At 46.3% G+C, this 27,180-nt stretch overlaps 1 protein-coding gene across 1 annotated transcript in view; it reads left to right on the top strand.

The window, feature by feature from the left end:
• The window catches only part of ADAMTS2 (ADAM metallopeptidase with thrombospondin type 1 motif 2), a 244,417-nt gene that overhangs the window by 205,271 nt on the left and 11,966 nt on the right, over positions 1-27,180 (top strand). Inside the window, exons 11-19 of the mRNA XM_059712896.1 lie at positions 11,505-11,650; positions 12,123-12,298; positions 13,759-13,892; positions 14,693-14,816; positions 15,428-15,508; positions 16,985-17,148; positions 18,340-18,496; positions 19,402-19,534; positions 25,708-25,915. Of these exons, the coding sequence (XP_059568879.1) occupies positions 11,505-11,650; positions 12,123-12,298; positions 13,759-13,892; positions 14,693-14,816; positions 15,428-15,508; positions 16,985-17,148; positions 18,340-18,496; positions 19,402-19,534; positions 25,708-25,915 (1,323 nt within the window). The remainder of the gene's footprint in view (positions 1-11,504; positions 11,651-12,122; positions 12,299-13,758; positions 13,893-14,692; positions 14,817-15,427; positions 15,509-16,984; positions 17,149-18,339; positions 18,497-19,401; positions 19,535-25,707; positions 25,916-27,180) is intronic.

Genomic DNA, 27,180 nt, shown 5'->3' with positions numbered 1-27,180 from the left:
TGCCAGCCATGCTGCCATGGAAACAGCAACACGCTTTTGGAGATGACAGTTGGGGGAGATTTGGAGATTACAGTTGATCTAATGCCTCACCAATGCGATGCTGTAGCTCGGAGGTTCCCAATCACCAGGCTGTGGTCCGGTACTGGGCCGCAAAGGGTTGGCTGCCAGGTTGTGGCACAAACCTCCTGCTCGGACCCCCATCTGTCCGCCCGGGCGAGCGGCTTCTGCCGCCGGCAGTCACGTGCAGGGTTAAAGCTGGGCGGCGGGGCAGCCCCGGGAGGGAGGCAGCCGGCTCCGTGTGCCCTGCCTCGCTCTCGTGCCGGTCCACAGTATAAAAAAGGTTGGGAACCACAGCCGTAGCTGGCAGAGCTAATCAAACCTGGCATGCATCTACTGAGGCATCTCGAGCAAGGCTAAGGATGTCATCCTCCCTCTCTGCTCGACCTTGGTGGACTACCAGCTGGAGTACTGCGTCCAGTTCTGGGTGCCGCACTTCAGGAGGGATGTGGAGAAGCTTGAGGGAGTCCAAAGGAGGGCCATGCGCATGATCAGAGGCCTAGAGACCAGGTCATACGAGGAGAGGATGAAAGACTTGGGACTCTTCAGCCTGGAGAAGAGAAGACCTAGAGGGGACTTGGTGGCAGCCTATATGTATATCAAGGGCGCACATCAGGGCCTGGGGGAGCATCTGCTCACCAAGGCCCCTTGGGGAGGACAAGAAATAATGGGCACAAACTGATTGAGGATCGCTTCAGGCTAGACATAAGGAAAATCTTCTTTACAAGTCTAGTGCTGAGGGTTTGGAACAGGCTCCCCCAGAATGGTACAGCCACCCACCCTGGCGATCTTCAAAACATGTTTTGACACCCGTCTTGCTGGGGTCATCTGATCCCAGCAGTCCTTCCTGCCCAAGTGTATGGGGGCTGGACCCAGTGATCTGTAAGGTCCCTTCCAGCCCCTGACATCTGTGAAACCATGAAACTCAGAATTCGAGCTGGCCCAGGGGAAGGGATAGAGGTCCACGGGGAAGCACAGTGGATGCAGGAGCTTAGGCTGACTAATGTTGCAGCCCTGGTGTTCACCATGGAGTCTGAGGTTCCCTTCCTCCAGGTCTCCGATACATCCACCCTGGGTTTTCCTTCATCCTCTCCGCAGGATCCTGCTGTTGGCCCCGGCTCCCTCCTCTGCAGTTTCTGTACTTCCCCGACCATCCTTACACAGCAGCATCAGGTGGCACACCATCAACAGTGGCTGTGACACCAAAACTGGGCGGCTGTAGCCACTGAGTCTGCTGACGTACTCAGAAGGATAATAGCAATCTGATACCTACTGGAAGTCACTGAGATAACAATATCCATGATTATCTACGAGGGTGGAAGCCAGGGCCTGTTGAGAAGTGTGTGAAGGACGAAGTGCGGAAGGGCTTATTTACTGGTTTGTAGCAAGTGAAAGACATTAGGAGTTTTGGACGGGGCGCAGGGAATCGTACAGATGGCAAAGGCTTGGTTACAACATTTTAGAAGCCGCTTTGCTTGACCCTACTCTTGAGGATTTGATATTTGCCCTTTTACCAACCTTAGGAGTCTGGTCTCCAACCCCAGTGACAGAGTGGAAATCCTCCCATGAACTGTGCTGAGCTTTGGATCAGGCTCTCAGTGATCCTTTGGGGGAGCGTTGCTACCTGGAAAGGATTTTTCTAAAGGCTTTTGAAAGTGCGAAGCTGTTTCCCAGTAGACAGCATAAGTTATACAAGAAGTGAATCATTTTAGCAGCTGCTCTTGTGGTTTGAAACCTCTTCTTTTCTATGAAGATGTGATGTGATTCTGAGTTCTCAATGCCCCCCTCTCTTTTTTCTTTTTCATCTTCTTCTTCCCAGATTGCTCAGAACAGGCCTATTTTCTTCCTGAAACTTATCAATAAAGCTTTAAAAATAAAGTGTCAAACCTAAAAATGTGCTTTCAGTGAAGTAAGGTTAAAATGCAAGACGTACAACTTTTACCATTAATACATCAAATAGAGTGGAATACAGCTCCTCCTCGCTGAACGGCGTCGTTACGTTCTTGAAAAACACGACTTTAGGTAAAACGACGTTAAGTGAATCCAGTTACGTCACAGTAATTGCCTACTAGCAGGCGGCAGCCAAACAACGTTACAACCAAACATGGCACGATTTTAAACGAGTATGTTCTCTAATAGATCTGCAGCGTAATAACGAAACAGCGTTAACCAGGACAACGTTAAGTGAGGAGTACCTGTATTGGACATACTGTATTTTCTCACCTAAACCAGGCCCTGGAGTAAGATACACATCTAGTTTTTGAAAGGTAGAATGAAGGAAAAAAGATCGTTCCTTGTAGATTATCATACCTAAGCCCGAGCAGCGAGGGAGCAGTGCCTCCTCATTGCTCGACTTTCTGTGGATCTCATGCAGACTTGACTTTCATTTCTGCCAGGCTGGAGCTTCAGCAGCAGAAACAACTGTTGCTGTATTTACTCATGTATAATGCGCACTCCAATTTCCAGCAGCCATTCTTGGAGGGGAAAAGTTGTGTGCTGCGTATGAGAAAATATGATAATCTTCATTGGGAAATACCTGTTCAGCTGTTTTTACAAAAGAGTGTAATATTTGAATGTCAAAATAATTGAATATATAGCATAGATATAGGGGAGGCATTCATTGACGCGGGACTTTGATTGGAAAAAACCACCAGAGACCAAACTATACCAAATGACCTTGTGGTTTTGGTGAGAAATATGGTGTATTTTATTTATCTTTGACTCCGACTCCTATGTACTCACATTTATGATGATATTAGTTTGAATGCAATTAGGCGCGCAGAGAGAGAGCACGGGAACCAGTGGGTGTCTGGGAGTCGTGTAGAATAGCTACCAGGAGAAGGTGGAGCCTGGGCTGCAATCCAAACCAGACCCATCAGTTATATGGTAGAAAGAGAAGCGGGTGTGTTGCTCTTGTACCATGCCGGCACCTTTTCCAACAGCAGACATGACTGTGTGTACTTGTGGTGAAGTTAAGAGCAAAAATCTCATTGATTTCAACAGATCCAGCATTTTATCCTGGATATTTTACTGCAGCAGACAGTTGGTTCAAGTGAGGGGTTGTAGGACTTAGCAGGATTTTGTCATTTGTGCCATTTTCTCCGTGCCTTTCTTCATTACTCGTCTTCTCTGCAATCTTGTCAGCTTCTAATAATGAGACGCTTTATCTGGCAGAACAGTAGGACTTGGTACAGCACAGGAGGATGTAAAGTATGGCCCATCTTTTATTTGCGTGAGCTCCCTGTTCCATTATTTATAAGCCTTCGTTCCATACTTGTATTCACTGTACCTCCTTAACAGGGGCGCAGTGTTCACGTTTCCCCCCGAGGATACTGAAGCTGACTTTGCTGTATTGCCTGCAAGTGACCTTCTTCCACAATGAAAAATCAGCAGAGTGCTTATCACTTCTGTTACCTTGCATCCCTTCTTTTCCTTCCCATCCAACGCAGTGTCGAACCCTTGCGGTTGACAATACGTGCATTCAGGGAATATGACCTTTGGTTTGTCTTTCTTTTTTCGTGCTGCTCTGCGTAAGACTTGTTGTCGGAAGTGTATTATAGGCACCATTTTTTCAGTGTCCAAGTATTGTTCATGTCATTCTTTGTTACAAGCCCTAACAGTTCATGCTGGCCAATATCCACTTCCAAAATATTTGTACCTTGCCTGATGCTTCGAGATATCACAAAGCCTCAATTTTCTTTCTTTGGTCGTATGAGGCCAAATGGGCCAGAAAGAGACACCATTTTAGTAGGATACTTCTTTGGCCTCATATGTGTGGTGAAAGTCTGCATGTGAACTAGGTATTTTCTCCCAGTTAAGAAGCTTAGTTGCTACAGGGTAGTTAAAAAAAACCAACCCCAAAACAAACTTTGCTCTGACAATAAAGTTTATTTTTCTTGGGCTTGCCATGTTTCACATGGATTGACTTGTATTGAATGCTCTTATGAAGTCAGAGTCAAATATAAGTCTTCTCTCTTTTCCAGCTTCCCTTCCTCACCAACCCATCACTTCTTATTAGTTCTTTGAACAGAAATGAGAAGAAACAAAACACATTAGCAAATTATAGCAGCCTTTCCCTTGCAACTGTTTAGTTAAGGATTAGTCAGTGCTTCCATTAAAAACAAAGACTTCTCAGGATATTGTGCAACTCAGCTGTAAAAATTTTCTTTGGATTGAGACTCAGGATCCAACGTCTCAACTAACTGCACAAACCGGCCAGTTCTTTTTTTTTCATTCCAAGAAGATACCTTGCGAAGCTTCAGTAGATAACAGAACAGTAAATACCTTATCCTCAGAGAAGCGGTTCTAGTTTTTTTGGTAAATATACATTTTGTAGCTTTCAAGAAAGCCTTAAACAATTCTATAAAATAAAAACTATGTTGCTAAATAGGATTCAACAGATCAAGCTAAACTTTTCTTCATAATATCATGAGTTGTTCTTACCTTTGGATTCTCTCTGGTTTATCCAGAGAGGTGGTGCAGTCTCCATCCTTGCACCACCGGGTAGACAAAGCTTTGGCTGGGATGATGTAGCTGGGGCTGGTCCTGCTCGGAGCAGGGGTTGGACTAGATGCGACCTCTGAGGTCCCTTCAACCCTCATCGTCTCTGAGTCGAATTCCATGGCTCCGAGTTTATCAGGAAGCCGGTGATACTTGCCATTTCACAATGAGCTCCATCACCCTCTGCCCCCTAATTTTGTTGGTCTTTGTCTGATGCATGAATTCTCCTCTCACATATTGGACAATGCTAAGACCCCTCTTCTGAACCGAATCTTACCCTAAGGCATATGATCATACCCTGCATACATACAGAGGGCTGAGAGTCAAGCCCTGCCACAGTAACTGTCAGGCTGGCTGTGGCCTTGAACCTGGGGCTTCAGCCTACCTGGCACAGCCACTCCTTCCTCAGCAGAGCACTGGGTTGGACACGGCTGGCCAGACCCCTCCAGCTGGGCCTAGCCACACACCCAGTCCCTGCTGCTCGAGAGGTCATCTGACCCTTCACCCCTCCCAGGAGAAACCCTGGCCCAGAAGAGGAAGTGTCTGGGCAGCGCGGTCCAGCCTTGTACCTTAGCCCATGCTGCTACTGACTGATGGAGGCCTCGGGTGCCTGACCTGGCTACCTCCTGACCTCGTGCTCTGCCTGCCCCTCCGGATACCCAGCCTGGCTCTGGCCTGGCCTCCCAGATACCTGACCCGGCTTGCCCTCTGACCCTCTGGATCCCCGACTCGGTTCCCCGGCCAGATCTTCCGGATTCTGACTCCCTGGCTTCTTCCAACCCTGAGGTGACCCCAGACCTGGCCGCCCGTGGCCCAGCGTGACAGCAACTTACTTCAATATGAAAGATAGGTCCCACCTCCCTTGACACCACATCATAGTGCAAAGCAGAGGAAAATGCACGAAACTTGGTCTAAATATTTTCTTTGGAATAACGTCTGACAAGACTGGAACGGACTCGTAATCAATAAAAGATGTTAGCTCAAAAGATCCCTCTTCTGAGACTTGCAGTTATCATGATTTCATACCGCTAATTCTCAATGTCTGGTTTAAGACGGGGCCAATCTAAACACTGTTGGTGTGACAAGGAAATGTCTTGGCTTTGCAACAGCTAAAGGAACTGATGGCCAAAAAAGGCCTGTGATGTTGTTTTGGAGACTAATCAGACTTAAGAGACAGAGGTTGTCCCCACGTGTGGTTTGCAGAGCTCTGATAACAGCTCTCTGCACTTTTCTAATCTCCGCTGAAGGGACTCCCGTGCAGCCTGCTCTTTTCTTTGCCGAAGAAACCGTGAAGGAAACAAGAATCCCTCACAGACAGAAACAAAATAACTAAAAGGTTTTCAACTTCCGTGCAGTATTGCAAGCGACATCCTGATAACTGCACTGGTTCCTTATACCCAGTCTGTATCTTGGACATGAATTCTTAGATTAAAGAGTCTTCGGGTAGATGTGATATCTTTTATTAGATCAATTAAATAGCTGGAAAAAATGTTCTTTGCAAGCGTTCAGGCACAAACACCCTTCTTCAGACATATAGTCTCTGCATGCCTGAAGAAGGGGGTTTGTGCCCGAAAGCTTGCAATGAACAACTTTTCTAACTATTTAGTTGGTCTAATAAAAGAGATCACATCTACCCGAAGAGCCTTGTCTAACTATGTCCTTAGACCAACGCGGCTACAACCACCAACCCTAGACTAAAGAGTGAGAGACGACACTCTCATCCAGTATATTTAGCTAGGCTTCAAGATCCAGCAAAATTAGTGAAAACTCAGGCATAGTTTTCAGGGGTCTTTACATATTAGTTTTACTTCCAAAGGATCATTTCAAAGAATCTCACAGAGGAGAGAGGTTTTGCCGTTCCTGGCCTCTTGTTGGATTTCCTTGGGCAAGTGGAGAAACGCAAGTGATTAGACGCATTTTGTTCAATGGGATCGCACCCGTTGGTTGTCGCATTTTGTTCGATGGGATCGCACCTGTTGGTTGTCGCTAGGAGCAGCTAAAACCTTCTCCTGACTTGCCCCTTCTCAGCAGAGGAAATGTTGCTATGGAAAAAAGCCCTGTTTTTGAAACAGAAATATTTCTTTTGTGTTAAATGTGAAGGCGAGGCCTCATAGAGTCCTGCCCTGTTGTGAGATCTCGGCTTTGCCAGCACCGGCACTCCAGCAAGGGCGCCAGGCACAGAAGAGTGATGGGATCTGGCCCTGTCCGGGTTATCTCGTGCTTTCTCTAGATGCAGCGTGGCCCCTGGCTCCCATGGAAGTGCTCCAGTGTGTAAAACTACGCATGTGCACAAGTCTTTGTTGGAAAAGAGCCTTAATGTGGATTTGAACCTTTCCCGTGACCTGGTTTGTAAGACCAAGGGCTAAGGGTTAAGAATACAAAGCTCAAATCTTAATGCCAAGGTTTGGCTGTGACAGTAGAAATGTCCCGGCTGATGGCTTATTTCTTTGCATCTGCTTCAGTTAGCCCCACCGTTAGCTTTAGGCTTCTCCCACTGCTTGGAAAGTCTGTAAATACATCAGCAGTTTTTGTTCGGTTCCTTTCTTTCCCCAAATGGATCCTTTTTGTTGAGAACATTTCTATTGGCTGGAAAAGCGGACTTTGCTCAGAAGAAGGGAAGAAGAGAACCTGTGCAAGGCAAGGGCACGCTATACCCGCCAGCGAGAAATACGCCATCTGGCACGCTTCCTTTTTCCTGTGACAGAGGTAAGGGCCCTGGTATCGCTTGGTGCCCGCTGGCTTAATGTCACTCCTGGAACTCAACAGGAGCCAAAATGCGGGGCGCACATTTGACCGGGCTGGTGTTGCCCCTTTTACCAAGCAGCCGATCTCTGCACTGCTCCTTGTTCTCCTTTTATTTTATTTTTTAAATGGACCAAGACAAAAAAGGATTCAGCCAAGGCTCGGATGCACTTAAAGCAATCCAGATAACTTCCCATTGAGAAAGCTGACCTCAGCTTCTGACAGACAAGAGACAGATGGAGAAGTGTGTGCTATGTTCGAAGCTGTGAGAATACTTGACTCTTTAGTCAGAAAAACCCTGTTCTTGGCTTGCAGAGCCCATTGGGCTGTTACAGCTTTCACTTGCTCCCTTGCAACACATTTCTGCTCAAACAGATGGGACAGACGGGTCCAGCCCAGCCATGCTGGGAAACCTAAATGAATAACTAAATCTCTCCCTGGAAGGATCTCAGCCCAGCATGGGTGGGTTGCAGATCCAGCCCGTACCGTGCGTGTAGACTGTGGGTCCACCTTGCAAAGGTTTTTTGGTTGAGTAACTAGGGTTGCCCATCTAGGATTTGGTGATTCCCAGCACTTGGATCACATACAGATTTACCAGCCTTTTCTTGAAAACGATTTTGGAAATGTGAGGATCCCCAAGAGAGACGCTCCTCCTTGGCATCTATGCTTTGCTTCAGAGAACAGTGGAAAACAGCAGTGGGACCTTTTACTGTAAGAGCCTGGAGCCTCCTCGCCTGGAAATTGCACTTGTTTTTGGCTGTCCCTTCTGCGCCAAAAATGGGCAAGATGGCAAGCAGTCTTCTCCTTCCACAAAGAAAGCAGTTTACATTTCCCCGGCTTTTATTTTCTCTTCTTGCCAAAAAAAAAGCTCAGTGTTAATAGCAGCTTTGTAATTAAAACGAAACTCTCTGCTTCTGCTTAGAACAATGGTTGTCGTTAGCAGTGTTAGCAGCGGGAAGGAAACGGTCCTCTTTCTGTTATGACCCTGAAGATCCAACTGCATCCATCTGAGGTCCTTGCACCCTTCCCCTGCGAAGGTCTAATACAGAGCAGGCTGCTGTTTCAGAGCACCTCCGTGCAAACACCTCTCTTTCTATGTCCAGCAAGACTTGGCACATCAGGGGATGACTCACTTTGCACAAACACATGTTTCTTGACGGCTAAACTTCATCTTCCCTGTTTATAGCATGGAGACTGGCAATCCACGTACGACCCACAGCACCGGTGCAGATCAACACAGCACCTTTCCCCTGAGCCACAGGGTCAACACTGTGCACCAGGGTTAGTCTCCCATGTTATGAACCTGCCAGCACACCAGCGGGGTGGTTTGAAGAGTGGTCCGGTCCCAAACGCACTGCTTGATGAAAAAAGGGGAGCAGCATTGCCATGCTTTCTCCCTCTGCTGCCCCTTCTAAGTGGAAACAAGGCCTCGCTTCATTGCAGGCCACTGTCATGCAGTCTGTTGTATGCAGATTGTGCTCCACGGAGGTGATGTGCCCCCCACCTGGCTCTGTTTTCACACAGGCACCAACCCCACTTCCAGCTCTGATCAAGCTAAGGCAGGCCTCTGGGACGGCAGGCACGTGGGAGTTGGAAGGGCACAGCAAGGACATGATGTCAATATTTTTCAGTTCTCACGTTGCTGAATCAGATCTCGTCCCATCAAGCCATATGGACACTGCAATGCCACTGCTCTGGAGAAGATTTGCCATAAATGGCTTTTTAAGTGGTAATTCATAGTTTCATAGTTGGTCGGGTCGGAAGGGACCTGAGGAGATCATCTAGTCCAACCCCCTGCCATGGCAGGAAAGACTACTGGGATCAAACGACCCCGGCCAGATGTTCGTCCAGCCTTTTTTTAAAGACCCCCAGGGTAGGAGCCAGGTCCAATTTACCTGGTCCATGATGCTTTTCAGCAGCGAGGTATATCCAGCACTCTGCATCCCCAGCTGCTTTCAGCAAGCGTGAGAGGAGCTCGGAGGTGGAAGCAGAGATGTGGGGTCACAAGCGAACCAGGATCCTGCAGCCCTTAGCAGGAGAGCAATAAATGGCCCGGTGACACGCTTTACTCCCCATCTGCGCCAAGGCACTGCATTCATTTCCATGGAAGGGCATATGCGCTAGTGCAGGGGCAGGCAATTATTTTGGGCGGAGGGCTGCTTACTGAGTTTTGGCAAGCCATAGAGGGCCGCATGACAGGCAGCCAGGGCAGATAAATATTAATTTTCTAAATTCTTTAGGGGTGCCGCAGGCCGGATACACTGGCCTGGCAGGCCGCATCTGCCCCTGGGCTGCATTTTGCCCACCCCTGGGCTAGACGCCTGACTCTTGGTCTGGGAGCTAGGTATGCTAGAGTTGTAGAAATAAGACATGGCTCCCTTCTGTGCACAACATCGGCGCAGCTGGTTTTCACGTGATGCTTAGGGAACTGGAGTAATGGCTTTTTAAAGCACCTGAGAAATGAGGAGTTATTGGGTGACAGTACCAGCACTGGCATCTGGCTCTTGTCTTATTGACCCGCAAGCTCCTGCACGATGAAGGTTATCCCTTAGCTATGTATTGACCGAACGTACTGTAGAGCTCTAATGGAGTGACAGTCTCTCTAATTTTGCTTCCACTTTTGTAAGTTGTCATATAACTAAATCACAGGCAGAATAAAATATATGTATACTAAATAGCTCAGCAGAACAGCAAGCTACTTCTTGTCACAGTTTTACTAATCATTTCCTCTTTAAATGGACTTTATTAATGATTATCCATCGCTCTTCAGTTTGACTTCCAGATCACTAGCCACTCTCTGCACCAAGAGGCTTTCGTGTTATAAATCTTCTCGTTTTGTTTTTGCTGGCAGCATGCGTTTAGCCATATGCTCTGCTCCAACCACCTGCCAGATTCTCGGATGCTGAGGCTTGTTAAGCTGTGTAAAATTTTGTTGTTGACTTGGATGTTAAGAAAAGTGAATGACTGCACTTGTTGTTATAGCCATCTGTGTGTGTGCGAGCCAGGCCTCTTACCCTGACAGCAACCATTAACACCAACAAACAGCAATGTCAGCACAGTGTAAAGTAATTAATTGTGCTAAGAATATTTTCAGGCCCTCGTATTTAATCCATGTGACTGTTACATAAGCAGAAATCGTTTGTGGGGCCAAATTCTGGGATTTTTGAGGGAAAAAAACGCCTGTTAACTTAAGTAGGAAAGTTTCTTGATTAAGGGCCAGAGGAACTGGCTCTTCGGGATCAGCTTGTTGTAATGTGCTCTCAGGAGGGAGGTGGCAGAGAGGCTCTAGGGGTTGAAACTAAAGAGACCATTGCAAAGCAGGTGTGGACGTTTCATGAAAGTTTAGCAAAGGCTTGCCTTTAAAACCACCTCACTCCCGTGTTTGAAATCAGATTGGAGAGGGGGCAAAAATTGGTAGCTTCTCAACTGCAGGACCCGTCAGGATTGACCCACCCCTTTCTTCAGGAGAGCATCTCGTGCTGCAGTGCGCTCTTCATGAGGGCGCTTCCCCTGATGTTCAGGGTTTCCTGGGGAAGTGTGGACAGGGCTAGGAGTCGGGGAGGATCCCAGCGTCCAGTCCTGGCTCTGCTGCTGACTTAGTGTGTCTCACTTTCTCCATCTCTAAATTTGGCAGAGTGGCATCTCACCACCCACCTCGCAGGGATGCTGCGAAGATTCATTAGTTAACACTCGTTGACCATGTCGAGTGGGAGACGGCGTTAATTATACTGTCTTTCTTCTGGCAGTAATCGTGCATGTCAAAGCATGTCATGCAGTGGGTGCAGCCTTTTGTGTGCAGCATTCAAGATGCTCGCTTTGGCCCCATAGCAGAAAGAGCCCTCTTCACTGCCAGATAAATGGAGTGAGTGCGGTGAGGCCTCTCCCACGTCCTGAAGGAGAGCCTGTGTTAGATGGTAGCAGCCACAGGTTGCAGACGTACAGCTCCGCAGGCGGTTTCACCCTCCAGGCAGCACAAGGCTCAGGGGCTGGCCAGGAAACCCTTCTGGACATGATGACTTATGTGCTTCAAGTCAGCTCAGGTGGCTGGGCCCACAGGCACAAAGCGCGAGCGAGGTCCTGTTGTTCTAGGAAGGTGAAGACGTTTGCGGTTGGCAGTGGGGCACAGCTTCAGGGCCCATCACGATCCCCTGGCTGTGAGGTCAGTGTCTCCCACAACACCAAACCTTTGCCATTTTCTCTTCCAGCACTGCTTTAAAGGCCACTGCATCTGGTTAACTCCAGATATCCTGAAGCAAGATGGGAACTGGGGAGCCTGGAGTAAGTTTGGCTCCTGTTCCCGGACTTGCGGCACAGGGGTGAAGTACAGGACCCGGCAGTGTGACAATCCGCAGTGAGTTCAGCGTACACGGATGCTTGAGCAGGGGATGCTGGTGGGGAGGTTGTGCTAAATTACTATTAAAATACTGCACCGGGCAGCATGGCGAGGAGCTGGTTGGGAAGCGAGTCGGACCTCGGGACTCTTCCCACTGTCATCTTACTGAACACGGTCTGGAGGAGCCGGGCAAAAACAAATCCCTTTGAAAAAGGGATCCTGCGCGTTTCCATTTACTTCAGTGCAGCTGCACATAGCAGAGACCGAGGGAAGACATTTCCTCGTTGTCTTCCAGACTGTTCAGTTCGACAGGAAGTCAGTGGTGGCGATGCCACCTGAGCAGCGTCTGCTCCTCATAAATCACACAAAACAAGCAAGGGAAATGCGATTAAGGACTGAACTAGGCCTTGAGAGAGTGAATAAAAGCAACCCCCCTGCATGGAGCTGCTAATGCTGCAGCTCACCACTGTGTCTCTTTCCGTGTCCACAGCCCAGCCAACGGAGGCCGCACGTGCATGGGACCGAGCTACGAGTTCCAGCTCTGCAGCACCCAAGACTGTCCCAAGGACTTCGAAGATTTCAGGGAGGAGCAGTGCAAGCAATGGGATCCCTACTTCGAATATCAGAACAGGAAACACCACTGGCTCCCGTATGAGCATGCTGACGGTTAGCAAGTCCCCTCCTTGCTTTAATGGCACCTTAGCAAAGCTACTGCCAGCCGGGATACTGAAGCTGTCAGCAAGGCAGATGCAGAGACGGGCAGAGGGTGTGCATTGTTGGGCTCATCCTTTAGAGGCTGTCTTTAGCAGACCTGCCTGAGGAGAGGGTCTCCCTTGCTTCTCCTGTGGCTAGGCACAGCCATTATATTAGCTAACAACAAAAGGCTTAGCCATACTGCTGCAGTAACCACCTTGCCTGGCATCCTGCACCCCCCAGACCTTATTGGTCTCGATTGTCCCTTGGCTTGTTTGTCCACACAACGGCATACAATGAAATGTCAGCCTACCCTTGGACTCCCGCACTGGCTACTCACTTGCCCTTCCACTTGGTGAACAGGGAATGGATAGGCTAGAGCCGAGAGTTGGAGGAGTGTTGGTTTCTAACCTCCCCATCCTCCCCGACCAGTGTGGAGAGGACGGTGGTGCACAGCTGGTATGGGACAGCAGCAAACTACAATGCCCCTGGAGTGATAGGAAGCTGGGAGGGAGCTGTCTCTCTGAAACACTGTGCCCCACGCAGGGCTCGTGGCCAGGGCACAGTGTGCACTGTTAGCAAGGAAGGCTCATTAGTCTTCAAACTTATGGAAAGTATGTCTTCAGCTTTAGTCACGTGGCAAAAATGAGGCATCCTTTTTTATTGCACCTAACACTGTTCACTGCCCAGGAAGCCACCTAGGATCTAATTAAGGGAACAGGAAACTGAATAGCCATGGGTGAAAAGTGAATAGAGTGAAGCCACGTTGAGGACCCAAGTTTCTCCATGCATGAGCTTGGTATTCCAGCAGCATGTTCTTGGCTGGGGCCAGACCCGTCTAGGAGAAAGAGATGCACTCGATTGGCAGCTTGCCCACACACCGGTGATAAAATATCACTTTGCTCTTGGTCTTGCTTTGATGATGGCCCAATACAATCATTACAATTGTGGAAAAACAGCTCCTCGTGTAGGAGGAGGTAGCCTGGTGCAGGATTCCTTTCAGCCTCTTTGAAAGCCAATTTTACCAGCTGTGTTGGACAGCTGCTGTTCAGGCTGCTTTTTCCATTCTTCGTACGGTGCGGCTGATAAACTCCACCCCAACACCCCCTTCGCCCCGGCCCCCCACGGGAGAGGGGGCTCTCCACTGCCAAGTATAGGGACCAGATTGCATGATACAGGATGCACCCTTTGTGAAGCAGAAGGCTCTTAGTTACTAAGGCACAGTCCACGCAGCAATCCTTTTCTTCTGCATCATCCAGCAGTTTCCAGCAGGCCCCGTAGCCCTTCAGAATTGAGAACAATTCCCTGCCAGAGCACTGGGCAAGGTTCGGACCAATGGCCAATACCATTGTCATACAAAGTGCTGTTCAAAAACTGAGCAGAAGAACTGCTCCGGCTTCACACGCACAATAACAGGGCATTTTCTCCTCTAGTTAAAGAAAGGTGCCACCTGTACTGTGAGTCCAAGGAAACTGGGGATGTTGTGTACATGAAAAGAATGGCGCACGATGGGACTCGCTGCTCGTATAAAGACTCCTACAGCATCTGTGTGCGAGGGGACTGTTTGGTAAGCACATCAATGTCGATCTTTCATTCGTACCATTTTTCAAGCCTGGCTTGTGCAAAACCAGTTAAAAGCAGAAGGTTGAACGTTCATCTCCAAGAATGAATATTTAAGTCAGTGCAATAATGCTTTGGGCAATAATGAGATTTCATTAGAATTATTGTCACAATATTATGTGTGATATTCACAGTTGCCATCACATTGCATGTGACTCAGTTCCAACAGCAGCTACCTACACAAGTAATATATGCAGCATTTTTAAGATGAACTATTACAATTAGTTTTCAGGGAAAGCTTTTCCTTCAGAGCGTTTGGCAGGGGTGGAATGTACATTAAGATACAGATATACAGCCCCTTTCGAGGAAAGTGATGCTAAAAATATAGCTGCTGTACATTTTCTGTATATTTGATTGGGCAATTTAAAAAAAAAATCCCAGAAAATTATAGTAAATCCCCATCTTTGCAACAGACTTTGGCAAGGTACTTGTGCAACTACTAAGTTTAAGGAAGCGCTTTCTCAAGGTGCAACATAAGCATCTGCCTTAGAAATGGTGCTTCTTTAAAAGCGAAGTTTTCCCAAATCAGGACTTAATGAATCGCAGTATCAAAATTTGCCAAAGCTACCATGACTGTAACAAGGAGAACCGTGAGTATTAAAAACATGTCAATTCTAAAGTAAGCTTCTGGGGAAGCCCTATCGTCTTTAAGCGAATGCAGCAAACCCTCTGGGACGTCTGAATTGAAGGAGCAGTTGAGTTAGTTCGGGATAAACAAGTAAAATTGTTTTTCCTCTTTGCTTGCAGAAAGTCGGCTGCGACCGGGTGATAGGCTCCTCTAAGCAGGAAGATAAGTGTGGTGTCTGTGGAGGAGATAATTCCCACTGCAAGGTGGTGAAAGGAACGTTTTCCAGGGCACCAAAGAAGCAAGGTTAGTTGGCTGCAGGTGTACGACTCGGAGGGATTTCAGGGGCTTCTCACCAACAGTCTGTCAGCACTGCCGCTGATAGTTTCAGGCTCTGCTCACTCCAGTGGATGCTCTCCAGGCTTTACCTGGTGGTTGGAAGCGTGCAGATAAGGTCGGTGTCAGGCAGTTCTTCCTCTAAGCCCAAATCGGGGTCCGTGCCCATCTCAGCTGGCACCAAGAGTGGCATTGTCCTCTGTAAGAGTACTGTGGACTGACTTGTGTTAGAGGCGTCTCCACAGATGGATGTGGCTCCTCTGTCTGATCCGACCAAGTGGAAGACCTCAATGATATTTTATCTCCAGTCATTGCCAGGGCAGACGATCTCTTCTCTGCACTGCTCGTGGCGCTTGGGGGTCTAAAGTGGCATTAGTGCACTGGACTTGGGCAAACGTTTCTTTGTTAACCCTGAGACCATTGTCTCTCCTCTTCCAACAAGGGTCTATTAAGCACCCTGGCTGAGGCCCAGCTGGTATTAAAGCATCCTGCCCTTGGTCAAATAAACCTATTTTTGCTGAGAAGAAGAGTGTGAGGACTGTCATGCTAACCAGTCATTCTCTTTAAATACTACAATAAAGGGCACCTCAAGATGTTTGAAATTCCCGCTGGTGCGAGACATTTACTTGTACAAGAAACAGATGCTACTGTTCATAACCTGGGTGAGTCTGGAATAAGAACGATGCTGTCAGCAGTAATACTGTTTTCTGTAGAGGCGTATTTTGATTTTGCTTCCCCCCCACCCCCAAACTCATCATGTGTGTGCACCTGTCTGTATTTAGGACCCCCCTTCCAGGGTACACATTAGGTATGCTCGTTGGAAAATTTGATCCTAATTTCCCCACGTGTCGCTCCTGTGTCACAGCAGGAGGATTGCTTGATCAGGGGTTGGGGAGGCACAGGATGGGACAGGAGGTGGTCGTCTGCGGCTAATTTGGGGGTGTGAATTTTATTATGGGGTGTGATGGCGTTTGCATTGTCTTCACATGCAGTGTTTGCAGCATGCATCTCCCAGTCACTTGTTTCCCCGCTGCATCCAAGGCTGGTAGCATCTGAGCTCTTTCAGATTCTGCCCCATTGTTAATAATATCGATGCAAGGATGCCCAATCAATCACAGAGCTTAGACAGTAATTGAAACCCTCTCCTTACAATGCAACGGGATCAATGAGAAGCAATGTCTCATAGGCAGTTATTAAATGGAAGTGGATTCGCAGCAAATGGCCTGCTGATTCTGCCATGAATCATTTAAGCTTCTTTTTAGGAAACACTTCCCGAGCTGACACCGAGTTGGCATTCCCTGCCTGGATCAGGAATCAAACAAGGCTTGTTCTGTGTGCCACTGCGGTCCCCCTCTGCTTATTTCTGTCTCATAAGCTTATGCAAACACCTAGATGGGACCCAAGACAGAGGAGAGCATTGAGTGAGAGGCCAGAGAGCATGGGCTGGGATTCAGGGACTACTAGTGCCTGGAGTGACTCAGATGTGTATAACAAAATCCTTTATCTCCTAATGTCAACACAGAATTTGGGTCAGGCAAGCACCAAGTGGCAGGGAAAGCTATCCTGTCGAACCATGGGAGGGCTAGAAGACAGCAACAGATAGCTGAGCGTGTGGGGCAGTGATGGAGGAGTGCATGACTGCTTGGCTTGTACCCTGGTGTTACAGACCTGCACCCCGAGAAGCAGCCTGTGACTCTTGGTGTCCAAGTGCAGCATGTTCAAGCCCCAGTTGCTGAGCTGGTGCAAAAGGGAGAGCACACAAGGCAGCACAGATGTACTGTGGAGTGGGCTCACCTCAGACCTGGCTGCCCTCAGTCTCCAGCTGGGGACCCTGATGTCAGCACAAGGTGAACAACTGAACTCGCAGCTGAACCGAAGAAGGAGCAGGTTACAGTCAAGGCAGCACATCCCTGAAAGCCAACAGGAGCGAAATCAATATAAGCACAAGGCCCAAAACAACAGTAGGCATCTCTTTGCCAGAAAAAGAAGGCAAAGGGATGCAGAGTGAAAGCCAAAAGGTCCTTCCCGATCCAGTGAGAGTGCATGGGAAAAAGCAGACTGCTCTGCTTGGCGCCCTCCCTGCCAGCTTCAGCCATGAGGTTCCCCTTGCAGACTCACATTTGTTGTGTTATTTCCAGCAATTAAGAATCGGGAAACGGGGAAGTTCATATTAAGTGAAGACAACTACGTGCCAGATTCAAAGGCCTTTATTGACATGGGCGTGGAGTGGGAATACCGGAACGACGATGGCAGGGAGACAGTACAGACCATGGGGCCTTTGCGTAACGGGATAGTTATTCTGGTAAGTGAAATGAAAACCCCGTCCCACGGCTCGTAGTGTCAGGGTCATACCGAGTCATAACGCTCTTGTGTATTAGAGATCCCTTTTGTGAATCATGGGAAGGAAGACATTTGCTGTAAGAGTAAAAAAGATAAAAAGAGATGTATTTTAATCCCTTTTCCCTAGTTCATTATCACTTACAGGAATCGCATTATACAGTAGCTCCAGGGTTATATGTCAAGCATTTGACATTCCTGATTATTTCCTGTGGAAGACCTAGAAAATTACCATTATCTAAAGGATGTCCAGCCTACTAATCACAGCTGTGATGGGAACATTAAGAGAAAAATCAGTGCAGCCTATTATAGTTAAACGCACGTTACCCTTTTCCAGCCCCTGCCTCACTTTCAACAATATGTCCTACAAAGTCAGACACCAGAGAGGGCTTCAGTGGTTTATGTGATATCACTGTCTTAATTGAGAAATAGTTCAAACTGTATCGACTGTTCATTGTAAAAGAATAAATGACATGAGAACAAATTCCGGGTGACAGATCTTTCGCTTCGGGAAATCTGGGCCAGCGGAGCCCGTTGCACTGTGCTGATTTGTACCAGCTGAAAGTCTGTCCTCCGGTAAGAATAAAAATGGCCTTCTTCAAGGGCAGGCTTGGATACATTTGCTTGTGTTGAACAGCACCATACTCCACAAATGGATCCATCTTTAAACCCGCAAAATAAACTGGCTCAATGTCCATTTTGTATGAGGAACCAGACTTTGATCTGGCAGTGAATTTATTATTTCAAGGCAGCTGTGAGAAGGCCTGTGTTTATATCATACAGAGTTGCATTTTTCCACCTTCATCAGTTAATCTTCATTGACATTCTTTCCACCCGTTTTAGACTGTCAATAAGTTTGATTAAATCTTTGTCTTCAGTGAAAGCAGAAATATCATTTTATTGTGACTTTTTTTCTGTTAGGTTGGAAGGTGGGAATGTACGGCCCTGCAAGGCCAATCCAGCTCAGCACCCTTTCCTAATGTGTAGTATAAGGACCCCAGGGCCACAAGTACAAAAAAAGATGCATTAAGTGGGTGAAATGCATTTAATACACTTAAATGTTGGGCCCGCTTCTGTGTCCGTGGCACAATTATTTAAGATGACTTTAAAAATCAGTCTTGAAAAGCTTTTGTTCTACATCTGTTTTGCTGTCTAGGTGATTCCACACGGCGATACCAAGGTATCTTTGACTTACAAATACATGATCCATGAAGACTCCTTAAACGTAGATAACAACAATGTTTTGGAAGATTCAGTCTCGTATGAATGGGCTCTGAAAAAATGGTCCCAGTGCTCGAAACCCTGCGGAGGAGGTAAAAAGAAATGAATAACAAACTGGAAGCTGATGCAAGGAGAGAGGAGGTGTGGGGGGGGTTAAACATAACGCCATGATCTGTGGGACTTGTTGCCACAAGATATTAATAAGCCAGGAGTGTAACAGCATGTTCCTTTAGTAAAGTGTCAGACAGATAAATCACAGTAACCACCATGCTTCAGCACACAAACTGCTTCGGGCAAGGACCAACTTTCTCTTCGGGCAGTTGATTTTATAAATGTCTCGTCTGTGACTGACGTGAGCATCTGTTACTGTTTCTAGAGATGAGCTATCTGGCTATGACGGACCTTTGGTCAGAGCTGGTATAAGAGTTTCTGTGTTCATTTCTGATCCTCTCTATGTTAGCGAGAAATTCTGTGGACTGTCTAAGCATTGGCCTTGGGCTGATGAAACACCCAGGTAGCAAATAGAGCACAGATGCTACCTGTTGGTGGATTATTCCCGAGTCCTTTGCACCTGGCAGTCTGCACTTTGCACTGAGAAGAGGCACCAGGAAGCACTTGGCCTAGATACTAAGTCCTAAGTCCAGCTCTAGAGCTGGCCTGGGGTTTCAGCTGCCCTCCTGTGCACTCTTTTGGGTGTGCAAATATAGAGAACACAACTGAGCCTTTGGATCTTGGACTGCCAAGATGCCTCTTTCCAAAAGAGTCTGTTGCTAATTGTGATTGCAGCTTCATTGTGAAAAGATAACGGGAATTGGTTGCTCTGGGGTGCCAAATGTATAGCTTTTTGTATATATAGCAAAGCAATGCTCATCAGATGAGGTTCGACTCGCCTTCGGTTCAGGCTGTCCTGCTATCCCTTTCATGCACAGTTTGAGTACAGTCTGAGTTGTGTGTAAAAACTTCAAATGCTGGAGATAAGAGGAGTGTCTCTCTTAAGGTTATCAGTTTACAAAATACGGTTGCCGAAGGAAGACTGACCACAAGATGGTTCACCGGAATTACTGCGAACTGATCCAGAAGCCAAAGCCTATTCGCAGAGTGTGCAATCTGCAGGAATGCTCCCAGCCAATGTAAGCACTGCCGTCCATCCGAATTGTTCACAGCCCAGAGCCAGCTGCTCACAGTTGTAGTAGACTGGAACTCGGCGCTTTCGGCTTATCCCCGAGCACCTTCCCCCCGCTGACGCTGGGCCCTCGTCCTTCTTTATACGCAGTGATGTGATATCATTGCTAACGCATTGCTTAGCGAAATGCTGTTGCTAGGAACAATGGTTCTGAAATAGGTTGAATTGGAAAAATACCGCTGCAGTGATCCAGGCACTTGTGCTTGCCCCCATCTCTTGGAAATCAAAATCAGGAGTGAAATTAGATAGAAATTATATTGGTTTTCAAAGTATGAAGTTCAAATTATGAAGTATGAATTTAAGCATCTAAAACCAAAATGGATAGAGAGGTATTTTGGGAACAAATGTCATCCCTTACTCTAGTGCAAACACCAGGAAAGCTCTCAGCATATTTTTTAAGATGAAAACATGGGGAAAATAGTTGGCTCGTGCAACTAACTGTTTGAAACATTTCTACTGACTTTTATTCCAATCCCAGCACCACAGGGTAAGGGGTTATTATTCACGCTTCCATGTTTTACATAGTGGATTGTTATGGATATATTTATTCACATTTTACAGGTGCTTTTTTGACTGGCAGCAAGTTAACCCTGTCACATGTAGGACTCACATATTGCCCCTGTTGCTACCGCAACACATAAGGAGTAAGTTGATCTACAGCTTTTATCTCTGGGAACCAAGTCTAGTTTCCAGAAAATGTCATTAATAACTAAAGAGTACCAGCCAATATTTCATAAACCCTGCCACGGGAAAAGCTAAGAGATGGAGAAGCCAAGAACTGTGCTACATGAACACAGCAAAGATCAGGACTTAATATATTTACCAGAATTGAAGCAATGACCTAGTAATAATAATGATGGGTCTCTGGAGAAGGCAAAAGTCTTCTATTACTTAGTTACAAACGCCCCTCTGGCTAGCAAAACTATGAATTAAAATAAATGGCAGTTGCAGATGTACATGAGCCGGGGCTGGGGTGGTGTGGGTGCTAAGGCACGTGGTTGACAGCCCAAAGGTTAAGGCCGTAGCAGAAGGGCTCGCAGCGCAGCCTGGCAGTTTCCAATTAATCCTTGAATTCAGCTAAATACCTTGTCATGAGGATGCAAAAAAGGAAACATATTTGAGCCACAGCATCCTGACACAAGTTTTAAAGACTCTGAATTGGAGTGTGCCTGATTTTGGAGTATTGCCATAGCCCGCTATGGAAAAATGGTCAGCTTCAAAATTTAGATCCGGGACTGGGTCCTCACCCCCAAAGTCTGGCAATCCTGTGATGCAGGGGTTTGGTTAGGGCTCCTCTTTAATTAGATTAGTTTTACTCCTCCGGTTTATAATTTGGCCTTGGAAGCACCAAGGATGGACCTTGTCCTGGGTGGGCATGGATTCATGTCGGGTCTTTCCAAACAGAATATTTTCCAAACAGGTCACACCAGCCTGACCTCCTCACCCTCAGTCACGGAAAGGCAGATCTTGGAGAGGCATCCTTAGCATTGAGCACTACAGGCAGGATTAAGGGAAGCAGGAAAAAACCAACGCTGTGAGGTTCTGCTCCCTCGCACGATCCCTGGAGCATCTTTGTCCCAGAAATCACTTTAGACAAAATGACCTTGTGCTTTGAGGAGCTTGCTGTGTTCCTCTGGGCCGGCTCATAAAATCACAGGCGTTTGCAGAGGAAATTGCTATACAAGGATATCTGTCCATCTTCAGGTCCCCGCAGGATGCCTCCCTGCAGCATATTTTCTCCTGCTTGGTGCAGGCGAAGTTTTGAAGTGTCGCTAACAACAGGAATCCTTAGCGAAGCTGCTCCCCGGTGCCGCACCTCTCAAGTGTAGATTGAAAAATGCCCTAAATGTATTTTGTTTAAATTAAATCCCATTCTGCTAGGTTGTACCTGCCATCCGCATTAAATGCAGCTGCTCCATCTTCAGAGACTGTGATCTGTAAAGACGTATAGTCTGTTATCACGTGTACCAGTCAACATATAACTAGTCTCAGATTCCCACCAGGTCCTGGTCACTTTTGTTGCTCTCTGACTAAGCTCCCTCCAGTTTGTCTCTACAGCCCTTGGGAAGTTGTGCCCCAAGTCGAATGCTATATTTTAGGTGCCGTCATGGTGGGGGTTTCCAGACAGGTCTTATTGCCAATGGTAGGTACAGTTTCAAGTGTACTTCAATCCCATTTTAACTGCCCAAGATGCAAATCCCCCAAAGTATTTAGACACCAAATTCATCTGAGCCCAACTCCCTTGAGCTATGTTTGAAAATGGGACATAAGGGCCTTTGGGTAAAATTATCTCAAGTAGCCGATGTGTTGTTCTGTCTCGTCTTGAGCTATTTCCACAATGCTGCTTCCCAGCTTTCCTCTCTGACGGTGTCTGTGCTTCAGATGGCTCTTCTCCAGTTGCATTTTCTTGGACTTTTCCAGGATGAATGTCTCTGTTTTCTCCCCACGTTTCTAATCTCTGTCCCAGTGTCTTATTTCTCTGTGCTACCTGATCCTAGCATCGCCCATCATTTTAGCATTAACAGGCGACTATCCGAACATCAGCAAGACTCCCGCCGGAGGTGGTGCAAGCACCTCCTCTGGACTCTTTTAAGAAACATTTGGCCGTTTATCTCGCTGGGACCCTTTGACCCCAGCTGACTTCCCACCCCAGGGAGTCCAGGGGACTGGACCTGATGATCTTCCGTGGTCCCTTCCAGCCCTGATGTCTATGAATCTGTGAAGGAAATAGCCATTTCAGTCAAGATATTTTATAACTGGATATCCTCCCATCGGCTTATTTTTAGCAGCAGGATTTAAAGGAGTATTTCCAAAAATGCCCTCGGGATAGCTAGTTTATTTACAGAGCCCCTTTCTTTATAACCCGAGCGTTGCAGCACTCAGTTTTGCAGTGGTTAAGTTGTCTTCGGCCATGACATGAGGGGAAATGTCACTTCTGCTCACAGTGAGCTGTGATTTCTGTTACAACTCTATTAAGATATTACTTTGTCAGCAAAATGTAATGATCAGCTCTATATCTAAGCCTCAGCTTCAAGCTTTGCTTCCCCGTGGAAAGAAACCACTTCCTCTCTCTAATCTTCCCAGCGGTGAGCCCAGTGCGGAAACGGTATCTCAGAGCGGACCAGACTCTGGATCCAAGAGAGATGGGCACATTCAAAGCATCTTCCAAAATGTTTCAGGGTATTTTAAGGTTATTTCCTCTCCTTTGTGACCCCTAGTCGCCTGCCCCACCCTTCCCTCCGTGGGGCAAGAGGCGATACTGGGGCCTTGGTCTGGGTTGCAGTAGTGCTAATTCTGAATTTACTAGAGAAAGTATGCCTCTCCTCTGTCCATTATGGATTTCCTTTTACCATTAATGGGAGCTATGTATTTGCATCAAGAGGGGAATATGTATCTGTAAGAGTCTGCATATTATCATCCCATTGTAACTGTGCTGCGTACGTGCTTTGTACAATACTGAATGCTGAACAGAGCAAGATGTTTAGAGGTTAATATTCCATTTTTTTTTTACAATATTACTGCAGGGGTTTAGAAGGCTCCTAAGAGAGAATGGATATATTGCTTTGAAGCCTTCATAATTGCCTAACAAACAGCTTGGCTCTTGTCTTTGGTCTTCTGGCAAATTAGGCCATATTTTTCATGGTCCTTCTAGGTGGTTGGTGGAACTGTCGCCCTACGTGAAGCAGTAAACTCATCTATAAGAATTACTGCTACACTTTCAGCATCTGCTATCAACAGTTGTTTCAGTGGTTTATCTCCCTGTTGGTTTCAGCATGAATTATTCAGAGGTTTACAAATAGCTACTGTTAGGGAAGCTGCAGGGAAATTGTTCTTTTAAATTCAGAGCATCTGCAAAATATACATCTGGCAAGGCTGGTATCCAGAGACCTAATGCAGAACTGTTGTATTGTACTCTGCAGGTAGAGTCACTTGTCCTTGCACGAGAATATTTGCAAGCCAGTATTTAATATCTGAAACTTGCTTAGAACCTTACTTGTGACCTCTGATTCCCAGGGTGAATGGTATAGAGCTGGGGAAAATTGCAGGCCATGATAATCTTTTCAAAAGCATCTAGATTTACAAAGCTAGCTAGGTGCCAGAAAGACTTTGCAAAGTGCTTACCTGGATTAAGCACCTAAATCCCACTGGCTTTCAATAAAAGCTAGCCTGATACTGTACGCTGATAAGATGCCTATCTGCTAATAGCTTTGTAAGTCTTGTCTTGCGGTTCCACTGGAAGCCAGTATAGCCTAGTGAATAAGTCGGTGGGTACGTCTGCACATGCACTTTAATGTGCAATAAACTATTTTACTGCTATTAGTGTCATATAAAACCCCATGAAATTACACTAATGCACAGTAAAATAGCCCACTGTGCATTACATGTCACTAAAAAAGTGCAAGCATGCTACTCTGCATTAGTGCAGCCTAATGCACATTAATTTAGTACTTCACGTTGGAGGTACTACACTTAATGTGCATGAAAAAAGGCACATTAATGCACATGTAGATACGCCTAGTGGGACTTACCTTCTTAATTTGCTTAGGTATTTTTGATTTTGGTCATTTAGGGTCTTTCTAGAATGTCACCATGAGATGCTACTTTACCTAAGTGGCCGGATGCTTTGGTTTTTGGATTAGAAATAGCAATGCTCCCAACAGGAACCTGTAATGAGAAGGTAGGACACAATTCTCACCCCTCTAATTCCAAAAAAAAGAGAGTGCACCTACACGGAAATACTCCTGGTAACAGGATGTGGCCAGTTTTGTACAGAGCTATGCTTACGAAAAATAGCTTTCCAGTTTTGACCATATACATTATATGGGATAATTGGGATCTGTCTGAAGATATTCACAGAGTTTATAGCAATGGTCTTCAAGGAACAAAAGGGGTTAGGTGCCCAAATATCCCTGAAAATCAATATGAATGATGTGTTTTGAGTCCTTTAGTCTGCCTGAGAACTCCAGTCCCAACTTTTACATGCACTCCTTTAAAAGACCAACTTCTAACCAAGAATACGTTAAACAAAGTAGGGTTGTAGTCAAAAATGTATCTCAGTGATAAAGAAAACCTAATTAATACTGTCCTAGTTAGAAAGTTAAGTTTGCAAGGTGCTATCTTGTATAGTTGGGAGAGAGATAAGACAAGCCTTTGGGCTTCAATTGCCTTTTATCAATCTGGAAGAGAATCAGAGTCCAAGCTAAGTAAATGCTGCAACAATTGCCTTAGTTCATAGCATCTGACAAAGTAAGCTATTGCTTATGAGAGCTTAGGCTTCTCTGAATTAATTAGTCTATGCAATGCCATGCTGCTCTGCCTTCAGTGTAATCTAATTATGTTAATGAATATGACCACGTGAAAAAGAAGTAGGCAGTTATCACCTACAGAGCAGAGAGAAGTGAAGGGAAGGAGAAGTAAGTTAAAACGGGCTGCAAAACCTCTGCATCTTCAGTCCATGGTTTTTGGTGCCTAGTAACATTTTAAACAAAGTTTATGACCAGTCAGACTATGGCTAACTCTTGACATGCAAAGGAATTCAGAGTTCAAGCTTCCCTTATATAAAGATGTACAAAACTTACTTTTATGGGGTATTCATTCAAGGTCCTTTACAACACAGATCTGCCATAGCATGAACTACAAGCTGCTGGATCTAAAATATTAAGTTAATGAAACAGATTCCTCCTGTTCAGTAACCTAGCGTGGGATGTTAAGGCATCATAAATCAACCCTAACGACAACGGCCAGAAGTGCCAGCACCGCGACACAAGGCTCCATGTTGCATCCTCTTTTCAGAATAGGAGACACTGCGTGGACATATTTAGCCACATGGGTCCAGCTTCTTTAACGTATTTTAGGTGCCTAACTCCTCCTGAGGAATTAGATGGGAGTTAGACACTTAAGTCCTCAGATTTGGGTCTTTTAGGTGGTTTCAGCATTATGGCTGATTTAGCCTTCTCAGAACCATTAGTTTTTTTCATTCATTGCTTTCATTTACTTGAGCAAGACTAAGATCAACCTTCGGGTAAACTTAAACTTTAAGTTCTCTTTCAATAAACAGCTTTAACATGACTAATGTTAGTGAGGATTGTGCCTCACTTGTCCTGTTTTTCTTTAAACCAGATGGGTTACAGGAGAGTGGGAGCCCTGCAGCAAAAGCTGCGGAAAAAATGGCTATCAAGTCCGTTCTGTACGGTGCATCCAACCGCTGCACGACAACACCAATCGCTCGGTTCACACCAAATACTGCAACAACGATCGCCCGGAGGGCAGGAGGCCCTGCAATCGAGAGCTCTGCCCTGCACAGTGGAGGATAGGACCCTGGTCGCAGGTAAGCCTCCGTCAGCTTTGCAATGAGATTGTGTAAGGTGGGAGGAAGAGTCTTCAGCAGCTTGTCCTGTCTAGCCACCACCAGGCACTGAGTTGGCCAACCTTTGCTTACCTACATGGAGGGCACGCTCTTCTCACCAGGAGAGGCCAGGTAAGTGGGGACAGCAGGGGAGACAGCCCGCGGCGTCATCCTGAAGGGATGCTGGTTGACGGCATGGAGCCAAGAGTTTCTGGATGTGGTGTCAGCTGCAGGAAGGAACGAAGCAGCAATTCTGGCCTCTCCGTTCTCTTTGCCACCTGAACTCTTCTGCTAGATTGACCTAATTTGATGAAAAGTCCAGCATTTTGTTGGTTGTTTGATTTGGGGTTTTTTGGTTATACGAGTTGCACCCCCCCCACCCCCCTCCACTCCCCCTTAAAGTAAGCACTACAGCCAGGACTGTCAAAAGCTGGGCATCCAAGCCTCGCTGAAATGAAATGGGAGTCAGGCATCTTAATTTAAGAAATGCCTCTGCAGGGTGAGGGAACAGTTTAAGTCTGATAAAGGTTTTCTAACTGAGAGCAAACAGACAGGAGTTCCTCTCCCTTGCTACTTTCTCATATGCCAGGAATCCAGCAAAGTGCAAGGAGTCAGGAGACCTAGTTCTTCCACTCTCTTGCTGTTTGCCTTTGGGCAAGCCACGTAGTCTCCTTGTTCTTCGTTTCCCCCTTGCAAAGCATTTACCTGCACCAGGAAGTCTTGGTCTGTTCATATCGATAAATACTCTGCCATCCCCAGATAGCGAGCAGGGAGTAAGTGCTGTGCCACAGCATTGCATTCAGCTATTCCTGTTGGGAGGCTTGGTGTCTTTCCAGTTGGTCGTGCATGTCTTCATGATGCTGCTTCAAAGAGGGGCTGTGTTGTAGCACATTCACATGTTAGAGCTTTACCATATAAATAAGACCTGAAGAATTCATCCTGAGTTTTAAATATTAAGAATTAATACTTAATACTTAAGTATTAATTATTAATTATCATTACATTTATTATAATATATAATATATAATGCATTATATATAATAATATATATTATATATTATATAATTATTATATTTATTATTGATTATTACTTAATTGCTTAATTATTAATGCTTAACTTAATACTTATTAATACTTAAGTATTAAGTTTTAAGAATTCATCCTGAGTTTTAAGTATCACAATTAATACAGTTTAAGATACGTGTGAGGAAGCAATGTCTTGCATTGCAGCAGTTTTCATGTGTGAC

The sequence above is a fragment of the Alligator mississippiensis genome, chromosome 9 (assembly GCF_030867095.1).
Source record: "Alligator mississippiensis isolate rAllMis1 chromosome 9, rAllMis1, whole genome shotgun sequence".
Lineage (NCBI taxonomy): Eukaryota > Metazoa > Chordata > Crocodylia > Alligatoridae > Alligator > Alligator mississippiensis.
Note: the sequence above shows the minus strand (reverse complement) of the source record. Positions and strands in the feature narration are given on the sequence as shown.